This window comes from Puntigrus tetrazona, chromosome 14, assembly GCF_018831695.1.
Source record: "Puntigrus tetrazona isolate hp1 chromosome 14, ASM1883169v1, whole genome shotgun sequence".
Lineage (NCBI taxonomy): Eukaryota > Metazoa > Chordata > Actinopteri > Cypriniformes > Cyprinidae > Puntigrus > Puntigrus tetrazona.
The window spans coordinates 11260188-11274718 of record NC_056712.1 but is presented as its reverse complement, the minus strand read 5'-3'; the positions used below and the strand labels follow the sequence as shown (position 1 = coordinate 11274718).

The following is a 14531-nucleotide window of genomic DNA, read 5'->3' as shown; positions in this document are numbered from 1 at the left end:
TACTGTCACCGCCATTCATCACTTTATTGTGCAATATAATACAGCACAATATTCATAGCTAACTAATGCCCGATGCGATATCCATATGCAACAGAAAAAAGACAAAAGCTTTCAACTTTGTTACAGCAACATTATATTGGCCCCACTCACAAATATAAATCCTGACACAGTTTTCAAGGAAATTACACCATGCAGACTAATGAAAGTCACACTATGTTACTACCAAGGGATATCTATTACAGCAAGAAGAGAGGGATGACAGTTTGGGGGGGTTTTTTGTCTTTTTTTTTACTCAGGCTCAGACATGTAAACATGTCTCCGCTGTGCTATTTGCTTCTCCTGTTTCATAATAGCCACAGGTGGTGTGTAATTTAATGCTTTAGTATGAAGACGGCGAGCATGTCGCTAACCTGCAAGAGGATGGTAAACTTGCCTGCTGACTCCACAACAGTTTCCCTTTGTTTCGGTAAACGTGGAGGCGGTTATCATTGAAATCTTAGCTCAAGCCACAATCACACAAACATCCTGCGCATATCTTGTTTTATTAATTAAAGGAAAAGTGCAAATCCAATACAATGAACTGGTTTTTGTGGTTTATGGGGACACAAATTTGTTTAATGAGATGGGTATAACAGAGGTATTACAATTTGAAGGTGGTTTGTGAGGACACTGCTTATGTCCCTTTAATTCAAAAGGCTTGAAAAATACTAAATGGTGTAATTTTGAAAATGTAAAGCTTCCTGTAAGGGGTAGGTTTAGTTGTAGGGTCGGTGTAGGGCAACCTCCATAGAATTAAGATTTAGGGTTGTAAAATTGAGACATTTTTTTAATCAAAACAATTAAGCCCTGAAATTCTCAATACCATAATGCTTCTAGATGTTAACTTAATACTAAGAAGTATAATTTTCATTTAAATCAGCATAAATATAAAACGAGTACTATGATGATATATAGTTAGAAATAACAATTGAAATAGTTTTCCATTATTCTCATGAGAATTCTGTGGCAAGCGTTGCTTAAAATATACTTCATTTCTCTAAAATACTGTTTCTTTTTTCCCTTAGTGTTAGGGTGAAAAATGACCCTGATAGCTTGACATGATTTGTGACATTCACCCAAACAGAAATCAAATCCCAAGTGTCATTGTGAGGCCCTGCAAACAGACACATTGTCAGTGTATATCATTAATTCTCTGGCGATGTTCATCTATTTTCATGCCAATAGAGCTTTGTATATCTTATAACAATGGTTTTACAAATTTAGACAGATTTGAAGGAATCTGGGCTTTCTTCTGACAATTTTCAGTCAGTCATTTCCTCCTCCTGTCAAACAAACTCTCACACGCGTACACAGCATTGTAAGGTAATATGTTTAATGGAAGCCAAAGAGTGTCGGGTGACTGAAAAAGCAAGTAGCCATAACCTCACGGAGCCTGGTTTGTTTCCAAGTCTGTGAGCCGTAAAAGAGGATACGAGAACAAAGAGACTTATCACCTAGGAAACAAAATCAAACTCTGATACCTGTTTTGCCTTATAGGAACCCGACAGGTTTGTATAGCACCTGCAATGTATTTTTCTTACTTAAATGTCAGGTAGCATACATAATAAATTGAGTTTAAAGGAATAGTTCTCCTCAAAAGTAAAATTCGAAATGATAAGGCTGATGAGAAGTACTGCACAAACGTCTGTTGTATCTAAACGGTGAGATTATCTATATTTCTGTCCAATCACAGAGCACCTCTTAAGGGCCACAACAACCAACAGCTTCATGACAATGAGGCAAAACAAGTCAGTTTAATGATTTCTAACATTATTTAGCAGTTATTTCGTTTTAGTTATAAAGTTATTCTCATTAGGATTTTAAAGAACAGGAGTACTGTAGATGGAATCTCTTATTTAAAAAACAAATTTTATGCGAACATCTATTCAGTCTTGTTTAACAACAATGTAGGCGCAACAAAATCAACTGAAATCCATAATATTTCATTCACAAGTTCAAATCATAAAGCTGTAAACACGTGTTCTCCGAGGAATGTTCAGCCTTCATCCTGCAACAGTATCCATGACAACGCTTCCGAGTTGGGAGATGTGCTCCTTTCTTCCTCACGCTGCTTCTATGGAAATGTCTCCATTTCTGCCCTGAGGCTGAGAAATCACAATACAGCGACCATTACACACTTAAAACATTCTCACACACAAACTTTTTTTTTTTTTTTAATTCGAACTGAGCTGGTCTGTACACAACGTTATCAAGATTCGGATGATAGACGAAATTCTTTGAGGAGTTTTTAAAAATATTACCTTCACAAAGATGCGTGAAGGCAGGAAGCGACGCAGCAGCTGGTTGGAGATGTTCGGAAAGCGCAGCAGGTTGATGTTGAGCTGAGGAAGGATTTGATATCCCGCCATCAGAGGGTAGAAGTTATACAACATCTCCTGTTCTGCACCGGGCAAAATCCTCATTCGCACCTGAACGCAAGACACAGGATGAGAACGAGACCTCCTGAGTGAATGAGCGGCAGGTGGAACAGACGTTGTAGGGTAGTAGAAAGAAATATGTTGATTTGTTGATAAGGAGCGTGTAAAATTGCTTTAGACAATTTTGCTTCAATCTCTATTTAGCTTTCAAAAACCTTTAGATTAGTTGTGAGTGAATTTACTCTGGATCAAGTTTCTTTATTATTGAAATAAATGTGAAAAGGGAAAAATACATCCAGATGTTGTAAAAGTGATGCTGGACCACAAAATCAATAAGTAGCATGGTTATATTTGTAGTTAAAGCCAAAAATACATTGTAAGGGGCAAAATTATAGATTTTTTTCTTTTATGCTAAAAATCATTAGAATAATAAGTAAATATCATTTTCCATGAAGATATTTTCTAAAGTTCCTACATTAAATATGTCAAAAGTAATTATTGATTAGTAATATGCATTGCTAAGAACTTCATTTGAACTTGAAAGGTGATTTTCTCAATAATTTTTTGCACCCTCAGATTTGAACTGAAAGCTCATTTATTCATAAATGCATTATTTATGATGTATAAATATTTATTCATTCATGATCGGAATGTGAATGAAACAAGAAGCCACCTTCTGCCCTGACCTGTTTGAGTCCACTAAACATAAATGCATCGCTGGGCTCCACGCTGATCTCGACATCCTGAACCAGCCCGGTTCGATTCTCCAGATGGTATCGAACAGGTAACGACTCACGCACGCGACCAAATGATGGCAGCTCTAGAACACGAGAGAGCAAAGGTCCGTTTACGATAACAATTATAAATACATTATTCCGAGCATGTGCGCTGCATTTTTCGAAGTAATGAAAATGGTCTCCACCTGCTGCCTATTTTCATTTTACAAAATTCCAACAGATAATTTTGGTGTTTGGGTATATTAGACAAAAGAATCTGTCATTGTGCTTAAAGAGTTTGGCTATTGGGGAAAGAAATTGTATTCGTACCTGCATGAGTCGGGATTAATTTCAACTTTAACCAGCAGGTGTCAGCATGCCATGTTTTGAGTGCATCTAAACAGTGAAACTAGCTAGTGTAATCGGATCTAACAGTCAATTTAGCTAACATGGTCAATGTAGTAGGGAAAAAAAACCCAACAAGAGTCTTTTACACTGCAACAAAGGAGGCAAGATGATGTTGTCGAAACTAGCACTGGAAAAGTGAGGTAATTTTATTTCACAACACGTACTATGCAGAGCTTCAATGCAACGTCTTCTGCTGTTTTAAATGTGAGAACCCTTAAAATTGTATACTTTTTATATCTTTATAGTTGTAATTATTGTTATCATTCGTAGCATGAATGGACCTTAAGTGAGGATAGACTGATTCAATTACAAGACTGAGAAAGCACGTAAGACTGTCTCAGATGGTTCAATCTATACTACTGATTTTAACATAGAAACAGACTGACCTGCGTGGACATAAAGTGGAATATTCTCCACCATCACATGTGGCAGAGTAATGACCGTTCGCACCACCGAGGTCTCAGCAAACGCCGACTTTCTGGATTAAAAAATGTAATACAGGAAATTCAAAACTGTGTGGTTTTACAATTTGTTATGAGCATTTATTTAAGCTTATGTTATGAACATACACATTTAAAATGGCTTAAAGACAATAGCATGAGGAAAGGAAAGTCAGAACTCGCATGTAATATACGGGGTAAAAGTGAGAGTACATAGAGTGCCTTCACCTCTTCCAGGAAATGATGTACTGTCCAGATGCCACAGTACTGGTGCCGTTCTGAACAGGAGGACATTTGAGCAGGAAACACTCACTGGCACATTCGCTGGTCTGAAGCGTGACTGGACACACAGCAGAAATGAATCACGGTCAGCCCTTAAATAAATGTATTTTCTAAAAAAAAAATCCCACCATGATCAGAAATGAAGTTCTCTCACCTCCTTCTACTTGACTCTGGGGCTGATCGATGGCAGTCATACTGGAGGCCAGCTGCACTTCACTGTTCACCAGCTCGATCGGCCACGGAGACGCGCTCAAAATATCCATCATCAACAAGAAGGGGATGTCCACATACACACGCTCCAAATGCTCAAACTGACACACACATACACACACATAAAACTGTACCAACCTTACAATTATGTGTTTTTAAAAAGACCATTTATTTTTTAACGATCATTTATTAATCCTCACGTACGTATTCATCCTTTTGTGTTCCATGAATGAAAAAGTAATTTTCATGACTCAAGTGTTAATATATTACTCAAGTGTACAGGGAGGGCAGCTCTTACCTTGCTGGACACAAATTTCATAGCCACTTCAAAAGGAACAACTGTTTCTAATGTAACCGTTTCATCCTGCAGGTGAAGAACAAACATAATACATCTCTGAATGCAACTGAACACTGGTGCATCGATTATGCGTCAAAAAAATAGGTTGGGGTGACATTTATGTCTGGCTCTGACATAATCTTTATAAAATCTTTCCGTAGCATTCAACAAGCAATTGCATGGGTTTTGAAGACAGGGTGTTAGGATTCTGCGTACTTTGTGACACTTGCAGGTGATGTCCTTGCCCTCGACCGTGGCACTCACAGAATAAGCCACGTGAAACAGTAATATTCTGGGTCCGGTGCTCACGCAGCGGATATACAGAGGCTTCACAATCTGATACACAAGAAGACATGTACACAACATTACACTTAAGTCAAGATCAGTTGAAGATCGGATTTATTCTGTGACCATAAAGCAGTACCTTCTGTCCAGGTTGCAGATCTCCGAGAGGAATGTCAGGAAGCAGGGCTGGATGAGAATCATCACACACCTCAGTGCCGTTTTGTGTGATTTGGGTTGACTGTGTGAGATTGGCATCCTGACCTAATTGAAACAATAGAAATAAACACAGATACAGAAGAAGTATTTTTATTGAACAATGATGCAATTAAAACTATCAAAATTGACAGTCGAGACCAGATTTATCTCTTTAATAGATACATTTTCTTTTTATTCATCAAATGATCATAAAAACATGTTATCATGATTTGCACTGAAAGACTGTGCAGCACATTCATAATAGAAGTGTCTCTTAAGCAGCAAATCAGTATGATTTCTGAGGATCATGTGACACTGAAGACTTGAGTAAGGATGCTAAAGTTCACGATGGGAATAAATTACATTTTGAAACAAAACAGTTATTTTAAATTGAAATAATATTTTACACATTACTTCTATCAAATAAATGCAGCCCTGCTAAGCATTAAAGACCAACCTCAAACATTTGAATGGTAGGATTTTAAAGTACCTCTGCCCAGTGTACAATATATCATGTCCTCAAATCATGTCTTTTACTATTACTTTTGTAAACACTTTTTCTTTAAATGTAAAAACTGTTTACTAGAACATAGTGTGATTTTTGTTCCAGATAGCACAGTATGTACCTGGTTTAAGGCCTGCAGTAAGTTTGATGTCTTTGGCCACAGTGTCCTCTTCTGATTGGATCGTAACAATCATACAGTACATCTCATTGGTCAGTGCTGGAGGCTCATGAGTGAGCTGCACAGAGATTTTGGGCACTCTGGAGATGATCCTAAAAGGGCATGATGGGACAGTTAGTATTTTCGAAACTGTATCCAAATGAAATGTTTATTGTAACATGTATTAAAAAATTAAATAAGGTTAATTTTGATCTCATGTTGTCTAAATATTTCTGTATTGACAATGATGTAAGATTTCCTGATTTTTAATATATATTTTTGTTTTACTTACATAGTGCTGGACTGTACAGTAACTGTGTCCCAATCCACCTGCTGCTCTGGGAAGCGTGTCCTCCTCTTAAAGGAGCGGGACGCCTGCAAAGTCTCATGGGAAGAGGCGGCATCCCCCCAACCACCCCGCCAGTTCAGATAGACGTATCGTGCTGTCTCTCTGCCTAACATGAGTCCCACACTTGTGATCTAAAAGACAAATACAGACCAAAACAAAAATAAAACATATTATGTGATTAGTTACACCAATAAATCTGTTTAATTAAAATGAACTAAAAAAATATGTTTCACCTCAATCTTCTTTCCAACGTCTTCTGTTTTGGCTACAAATTTGAAGCAGTATTTGCGGGTTTTGCCGGGGACAAGACACATGTTCTCCTGGGTGGAAGGTTCGAGAATATCCTTCCCTTTAGAGGCATCCTCCAGCAAACAGTACTGGTTATACTCCTGCAATTCAAACATAGCCAGTGTTCAATGGAGTTGTGCGCGCGAGCGTGCGTGCGTGCGTGTGTGTCTGTGTCTGTTAGGTGTGCTGTACCTGGTTACTGAGGCTGACACATAGTTTTGAGAAGCGCACAGGATGTGGGCAGTCAGCTCTCACATAGACGTGTAGCTGGACAGGCTCATCGATGTGGAAACTAGGGGACAGGAACTTGGCTTTGCACTGAACTGAAAGGACAACAGGAAAATATTTTTTAGTTGCATTAAATAATCCAGCACAGCAACAACATACATACATCTATAATATATATGCTACCCTTTGAAAAGTTCAGGGTCAGTGAGATATCTTTTCCAAAGAAATTCATATTTTTAGTCAGTAAGGATACTTAAAATATTTGTTACAAAAAAAACTGAAAATGATTCTGAAAAGGAATGCAATTATTTAGGTCTCAAATCGATGATTATGATCGATAAGCCCAAAAGGCTGGAAACTGAATATTCTTGGAGAGCTTACCAAAGGGCACATAGTCCTGGACTTCAATGGTGAACTCATTATTGCCGGCCAGAGAGATGCGGTCACTCCACAGAGACTGGGCTGTCTTCACAGACACCGGGTCACAGTCTGGTTCAGGCTCTGGGACTTCATTCTGACAATCACAAAATCAAATGTCAGCATCATAAACACTACATCTTTATTAAACTTTATTTCAGATGTAAATATGATTCTTTTCAGTCAGCCCTGTGAGCTATGTTTCCAATCATACCATAAGCACTTTAATCAGATTCTTCTCAATCCTGGACTTCTGCTCTTCAGGGAGGATAGAAGCTAAACACAGACATATACACCTGTTTATGCAGTAACTTTCGATTGAGGTGAGCTGAGAGTGAAAATATGGTGTTCGCGTACCTCTGCCCACGAGCTCCATGGAGTAGGTGATGTAGTCTTTCACTTGACCCATGAGATAGGAGCACTTCAAAGCCGTGCACAATATAGACGTAAGCAGAGACCACCAGCGCTCTGTACGGTAGTCACACATCACATAATCTAATAGTCTGGGGAGTCAGAATACAGCAGTTATATGTACAGCTGCAAGTCACTGACACAAGCAGAGTTCAATTTATATACTTCAAGTTTGCAGTATACTGAATTTAACTCACTTTAAAGCTTTGGTGTAGTCTTTTGCATGATAATATTCCTCTCCCATCTGAACCACTGCGGAGGGAAAATTAATGATTTACTTTGCAATTAAATACAGAAAATCTGGCATATGAATATGTGTGTTTTTGGACTAACTGAGATGGCTCTTCATTCGAGGACACTTGTACTTCTTAAACTGAGCGACAGCATTGCTGAGGAGAGCAATGATCAGCTCCTGACAGAAACGCACACATACAATCATTAGAAAAAAAATACAGTTTTTTTTCTTATCTGTAAAATGCTTTACTTCCTTCAGAAACATACAACATTTTGGGCCCTAAACAAAATTCTTAGAATGATTTATTGTGCTCTACTCATGATTGATTCACTTTCAATATTTAGAATGCAATACTTTCTTAACCTTTACATCTGCACTTTAAAACATGAGACTGAATTCAAATTCACAGATAACCAAAAACATTTTTAAGAATATCCCACCGAATGAGGGACATCTCTCTCTTTAACTTGAAGAGCTTGGATGCCTTGTTTCTCCTTCTCGGAATCTGGAGGATCAATGCCTGAGGATTAAAGTTCACTGGGTCAGAAATAAGACTTCATAGCACCTGGATAAGGCAAGCTTCATATTTATACACGACTGAAACAACTCTGACAACAAAATTATACTGTATTTTTAATCTCAAAAACGATTATTTTTCTCAAAAATGGTTCTAAAATAACATTATTTTGTGTTCCACCGTGATACTGAAAGGTCAAGTAAAAATCTGACTTTTTGTTACATTACAATAATGTGAATTAATGTAATGTTATAGAATGTGTGTTTCTTTGGATTTTGGAATGAAACATGACATGCTCTGGACAGGATTCATATGATTCAGAATTCTAGATCCTCTTAGGCCATTACTCACTCTGATGTCCCTGTCTCCAAGGTCTCTGTCCGTAAAAGTCTAGAGCTCCGGAGGTGGTCTCTAATGGGTCGGAGGCAGGGTAGCCCACACCTGGCTGTAACAGTTAGAATGGGAGATTTTGCATCACAAACTGAAATAATCTCAGATGACGTTAATGATGCAATGCATTGTGGGTAGCAGTACCTCATGACTACAGAGCTGCCCCGCTTGCTGCTTGCGCTCCTGTGCATAATAAGCAGCCTGTTGATAGTAGAACCCTGGGTTCTGGGTCTGAATAGCGGTGAGGCCCAGTTTAATGGCCTCATCGAAGAGATCACCAAATGACTGGAACCTACAGAGACAGAAGAAACAAGTAAATGAGCGCATGTTTAAAACAAGACTAGAGGTCACCAATCAGTGGAATCACCTTGCAAGTTAATTATAAAATAGATAATTCTAAAAAACCAAAAAAATGATCTTGAATCATACATAATTGCATTCTCATTTCTAAATGACGGCGATTCACTTCCATGTATTTCTATGCATTCAGATCATGCTGCATTCACGCGTTACTGATCACACTCACACAACAACAAAACACTATTAGTTCACCAACCAATCAAAAATCTCAATCACTTTTCTCCTCCCCCTCATTGGCAGCGTTCTGCTATCACTCATACTTAAACTCCTCCACCTGAAGCAAGAACTCCCTGCCAACCTGAAGGTGACCAAAGCCACCCTTGTCCGACTAAGAACCATGGCTTCAGACTTGGAGGTGCTGATTCTCACCCTAGCCACTTCACACTTCGCTGCAAACCACCCCAGTGCACATAGTAGGTTCTGGCTAGATGCAGCCAACAGGACAACATCATCTGCAAAAAGCAGAGACGAGATCCTGTGGTCACCAAACCAATCCCCCTCCGGCACCCGGCTGTGCCTAGAAATACTGTCCATAAAGATAATGAACAGGACCGGTGACAAAGGGCAGCCCTGCTGGAGTCCAACATGCACTGGGAAAAAGTCTGACTTACTGCCGGCAATGTGAACCAAGCTCCTGCTACGATCATACAGGGACCGGGCAGCCCTGTATGATCGAAGATCCACTCAGACTCAATGTCTCCAACCTCCCTTGGGATACAGTCAAAGCTCTGCCGGAGGTGGGAGTTGAAGATATTTGGGCCTGCCGAGTCTGTCTAGCTTCCTCCCCCGCCAACGGATCCAACTCACCACCAGGTGGTGATCAGTTGACAGTACCGCCCATCTCTTCACCCGAGTGTACAAGATATATGGCTGGAGGTCAGATGAAACACCCACCAAGTCGATTATCGACCTCTGTCCTAGGGTGTTCTGGTGCCACGTGTACTGATGGACACCCATATGCTTGAACATGCTGTTCATTATAGGCAAACCGTGACTAGCACAGAAGTCCAACAACAGAACACCACTAGGGTTCAGATCAGGTTCTTCCCAATCATGCCACTATCCACGTTTGGAGCACTTTCCAGCACCCCTTCCAGAGACCCCAAGAAGGCCGGTTACTCTGCACTGCCATTCGGCCAATAGGCACAAATGACAGTTACTAGAAGGTGAATTCCAACACATGGTGGCTAAGCTGGGGGGCTATGAGCGAGCCCACACCACCCCGCTGCCTCTCACTGTGGGCAACACCAGAGTAGTGGAAAGTCTAGCCCCTTTCGAGGAGATGGGTTCCAGAGCCCAAGCTGTGCGTGGAGGTGAGCCCGACTATCTCTAGTCGGTTCCTCTCAACCTCCCGCACTAACTCGGGCTCCTTCCCCACCCAGAGAGATGACATTCCATGTCTCCGGGGAATGGGTCACAAAGGCCTTTGTGGGTCTCTACACTTCTCTACACTTTTCTCACTAAGTATCAGGTTTGTTGAGCAACATGCCCAAAAAACATTGTGCAATGAGTCAGTTGGTGCGCTTGTTTTGTTCTTACATCATTATATACTCATAATGTCAGTTGCATTTTAAATAACAATATTTGTTAACATTAATAACATTACTTACTCAACATGCACATTTCCTGATGAAAATTTTTCTAGGGCATGGCTAGATAGCTGCCAGTGTGATTTTAAAGAATCTGTATTCTAAATAAAAATTGACAACTGCCTTGAATGTTCTGATCCAAAGATCTCTCATTATTTTTCAGTAGACGACTATGGTTTATTTACCACTACTACTAATAATAATAAATTACTGACAATAATAAATAAAAATTATTTTAATGCATAATATTCAATAAAAAAAAATAATACAAAGTAATTCACATTTATAGAACGGGCAGAACATCATCTAATTTGAACCACATGGCATTAACATGAGAGCGACAACATTTTCAAACCCTTTAAAACCACTGAAACAGTTAAAATCCTGATTTGTCCAAAAGCATGAAATAATAAAATGTATGCATACGACAGGGTTGAATCTTACTGTTTGGACATCCAGGCTGTGTGTTCAAATGCCAGCTCAGCACTTCCGATCTTCTTCTTGCACAGGTCGATGTGTTTGCGAAACTGAGCGATGGCATCCAGGGGGGTGTTGTGCTGAAAGCAGAGCCTGCAGATCTGTGAGAGAAGACAACCGGTAGACACTCAATAAAGAGGTACACTCTGAACAACTGAATGTGACAATGCTATTTAGAAAAGCATGAGAACAGGAAATTTACTCTGACCAGTTTCCTGTGTGACGTTTAAAGCTGTTTAGATGACACCTCATACTGTCAGTGTCAACATTTCTCATTTTCTTTTTAATTTCATTTAAATTCTAAAATAACTAAGCAAAAAAAACATTAAAACCTAATGCAAATTATATAGATATAAAACGACAAAAATTTAAATAGTAAAAAAAATGTGTGTTTTTTTTTAACTATTGACAATATATATAAACTGCTCAAAACAATAAACATGCATCATTCACACTTTCTTCAATCAAGTTCACCTTGTAGTTAATGAATCCAGCCATGGTTTTGATCTCAAGCATGTTGGTTTCATGAGCTCTGAGTTCATGAACGAGGCTATAAGCAGTCCTGTAATATCTGTAAGACAGCACATGGAATGTGTACAGGTTATTACAAATTAATGTGGCAGTGAAAAAATTGCTGTTAACAGCACTTACTTGAGAGCGTTTTGAGTGTCCTGCTTAAGTTCACTGAAGAAGCCCATTTTAAACTGGTGCCTGACAAACAGCAACTAGATTTCACAGCATTCATAGGTTATTATAGAGCAAGTTGAGCTGTACCACACTTAACAGATGACTAATAAGCCAAGAACCACATTACAAGTAACAGCTGTTAATTACTTATTTAGAAAGAGGCAACTGCATGCCATAATCTTCATGAAAGCTATGCATTCAAAAGAAACTGAGGAATAATTTCTTGCTTTTTGCACAATGCCTCTTTTGAGTGTTTGGAACTTCATTACAAAGTGCGTTTTAAAGAAATTCAGGTTTTATTTTTGCAGTCAGGCTCCTGGTTACCTGGTGTGTAGTTTTATTGAGGAACTCCTTATGAGATTTCACTCTCCTGATCTCATTATAATAGTAGGTTTGTGCATGTTCGTAGAACGCATTTTCCAACCTGCAGGCATTAATATTTGTTATTGGACACTCAAATACAAAAATAATTAGTATTGACTATTATATTGTTTAAAAACAAACAAACATTTGATCTCTTCTAGCAACCCAGCCAGTTGTTTTTGACCTCATCACATACAAAGACAGATCTGGATGGGTGCATCAGGCATAATGAACACACTCTATATCTGGAGAGACTCTGACCTAATGATGTATCCCACCAGGTGGTCAGTATGAGGAAGGACAAACAGGGACTTCCCAGACAGGTCACAGGCACCACATAGAGCAGATGCCCTCTCAGATGCCACCAGATCTTCACCTGAGACCCAAACACATTATCACAGATCAACATCTTTTCAAGATAAATACTAAAGTTCCTGGAACATTCTTTTCAGTTTTGTGATACCTGGTGGGAGAGGAGTTTTCTTCTGAATCAAAACAACAGCGACCTTTGTGTTTCTTCCTTGTAAACTTGTCCTGTGAGAAACAGATATAACTCACACACCAGCAAACAACAAAATGAAAAAAAAAAACACTTTGATTTTTATTTCAATGTCTATTCAACCAAGGGTTTTGGATTCTGTTAAAAAATTAAACAATGCATATTTATCTTCCTATTTTATATTTCAGTTTTAGCAAATGTTAAAATGTGTCTTTGATGTGGTTTTATTTGTTTGTCTTTTTTAAATATTACTATTTAGCTTTGAATTATTTTTAATTTTATTTTTGGTTTGTTAACTTTTATGTGTTTGCCATTTTATTATTATTTGTATTTATTTATAAAATACATTTATTTATATATATTATTTATCAAAATATTTTTTTATTTAGTTTTAGTTATTCTGCAAATTATTTGACATATAAAATATCCATATTTATTAAATCAGCTTTACTTCAGTAACCAAGAACTATTAAATAGTTTAATAATAACACCAAATGAAGCGTTGTGACCTCTTAATAAAATTATACCTGACAATTTCCACTTTGGTTGCACATTCAGATTGCTTTTCCTTCCATTGTGGATCATCCCAGTCCAGCTCATAAAACAGCACGACCAGCGCAGGCACCAGGTTCAGATGTTTATTCATCCAGCCCGTCTTCAGGATCCCTTTAGGAATGTACCACTCATATGACGTTCTCTAACATGAAAAAGAAATGTGTTAGCTACGAAATGTGCAAACTAATTCAACACAGTTGACTTTCCAAAATTAAAAGAATTATTTTTAAGCATAAAGCATTTTTTTATATGTTTAGAAGCTCCTTTGTCTCACCTTGGTTCTGCACTTTGGATACTCGTGGTCTCCGGGTAGAACTTTAAAAGAGATGGGCACTCTGTCTGCACGCCGGTTAGCACAGAAGGCATCCCATATGGCTCTGTGGATGGCATTATAGACCACATCCAGTCCTGTCAGAGCCACAAAGGCCATGGGCCTGCAGCACAGCTCTGGAGGAAGATCCCATTGAGCCGGACTCATGACGCCGGCGAACAGACCACCTGACCAGCACAAAATAAACACAAATCAAGTCAGGATGGACTGCATTGAGAGGCAAATACAATATGCTGGTCTAAGACTCATTTGATATGGGTTGTTCATTGGATTCACAGAAGGTTCATGTTCAATAATCCTGCAGACCACGGCTTGAACAACAGAAACCTCGGCATATCGAGACAGGAAATAAACGACACACGTACAAATACACGTATGAATCTTTTTGTAAAACATATAATCAAGTTTGCAAACCGTCAAAGGATAAACCTCAAATCATCTGACTTATTCAATTGTCACCCGTGACAGCTGATGCTACTCTGTCAATGCTAAAGCTAACGCTCTGTAACAGCCTTCTAAACAATATTATTACGCGCAGCGATGTCACAAATTAAAGCAAATATTAGTCTATATAAGCTGGGAGGTGTTTACCTTTAGTTTCAAGTAGTGTTTTGATCGGTTTCCAGCAGGTTGGCCTGACGTTACATTTATGTACAGCTCTTGTTTATAATTTGAACCCCACCTTCTTCATGACATATGACTGCTTCTTCTTTTGCCGGCTTTTCGCGCACAGCAGACGCGTCTCTTTACCGCCACCTGCTGGACGCGCGCTGCGCTTACAGCCACTTCACAGACTCATTTTAAAACTACACCGGTGACACTTCTCGACGAGGAATAATATTTTGAAAGTGTGTTTGTTTAATGAGGTTCTATTAAGCACATG

General features: G+C 38.8%; 1 protein-coding gene across 1 annotated transcript; it reads right to left on the bottom strand.

Annotated features, from left to right (window-relative positions):
- Positions 1-1355: 1355 nt before the first annotated feature.
- trappc11 (trafficking protein particle complex subunit 11) lies at positions 1356-14363 on the bottom strand. Its single transcript, XM_043257349.1, has 30 exons — positions 14240-14363; positions 13592-13815; positions 13290-13459; positions 12727-12797; positions 12525-12639; positions 12225-12324; positions 11865-11938; positions 11688-11784; positions 11181-11314; positions 8932-9079; positions 8749-8842; positions 8321-8400; positions 7979-8057; positions 7843-7897; positions 7592-7737; positions 7449-7510; positions 7199-7331; positions 6782-6912; positions 6535-6690; positions 6245-6432; positions 5917-6065; positions 5235-5356; positions 5027-5146; positions 4772-4837; positions 4418-4574; positions 4210-4321; positions 3928-4019; positions 3104-3237; positions 2301-2468; positions 1356-2144 (listed from the first exon to the last, which is right to left on the bottom strand). Exons 2-30 carry the CDS (start codon positions 13793-13795, stop codon positions 2103-2105), a joined length of 3399 nt encoding a protein of 1132 aa, XP_043113284.1. The 5' UTR covers positions 13796-13815; positions 14240-14363; the 3' UTR covers positions 1356-2102.
- Between the last annotated feature and the right edge of the window lie 168 nt (positions 14364-14531).

Bases quoted from the DNA above. Each gene is read 5' to 3' on its own strand.
- trappc11 (XM_043257349.1), bottom strand. From the start codon at position 13,795: ATGAGTCCGGCTCAATGGGATCTTCCTCCAGAGCTGTGCTGCAGGCCC. The intron at 11,315-11,687 runs GTGAACTTGATT...CTTCTCTCACAG, and splicing joins CTGGATTCATTAACTACAAG to ATCTGCAGGCTCTGCTTTCA. The intron at 4,575-4,771 runs GTAAGAGCTGCC...TGTGTGTGTCAG, and splicing joins TGAAATTTGTGTCCAGCAAG to TTTGAGCATTTGGAGCGTGT.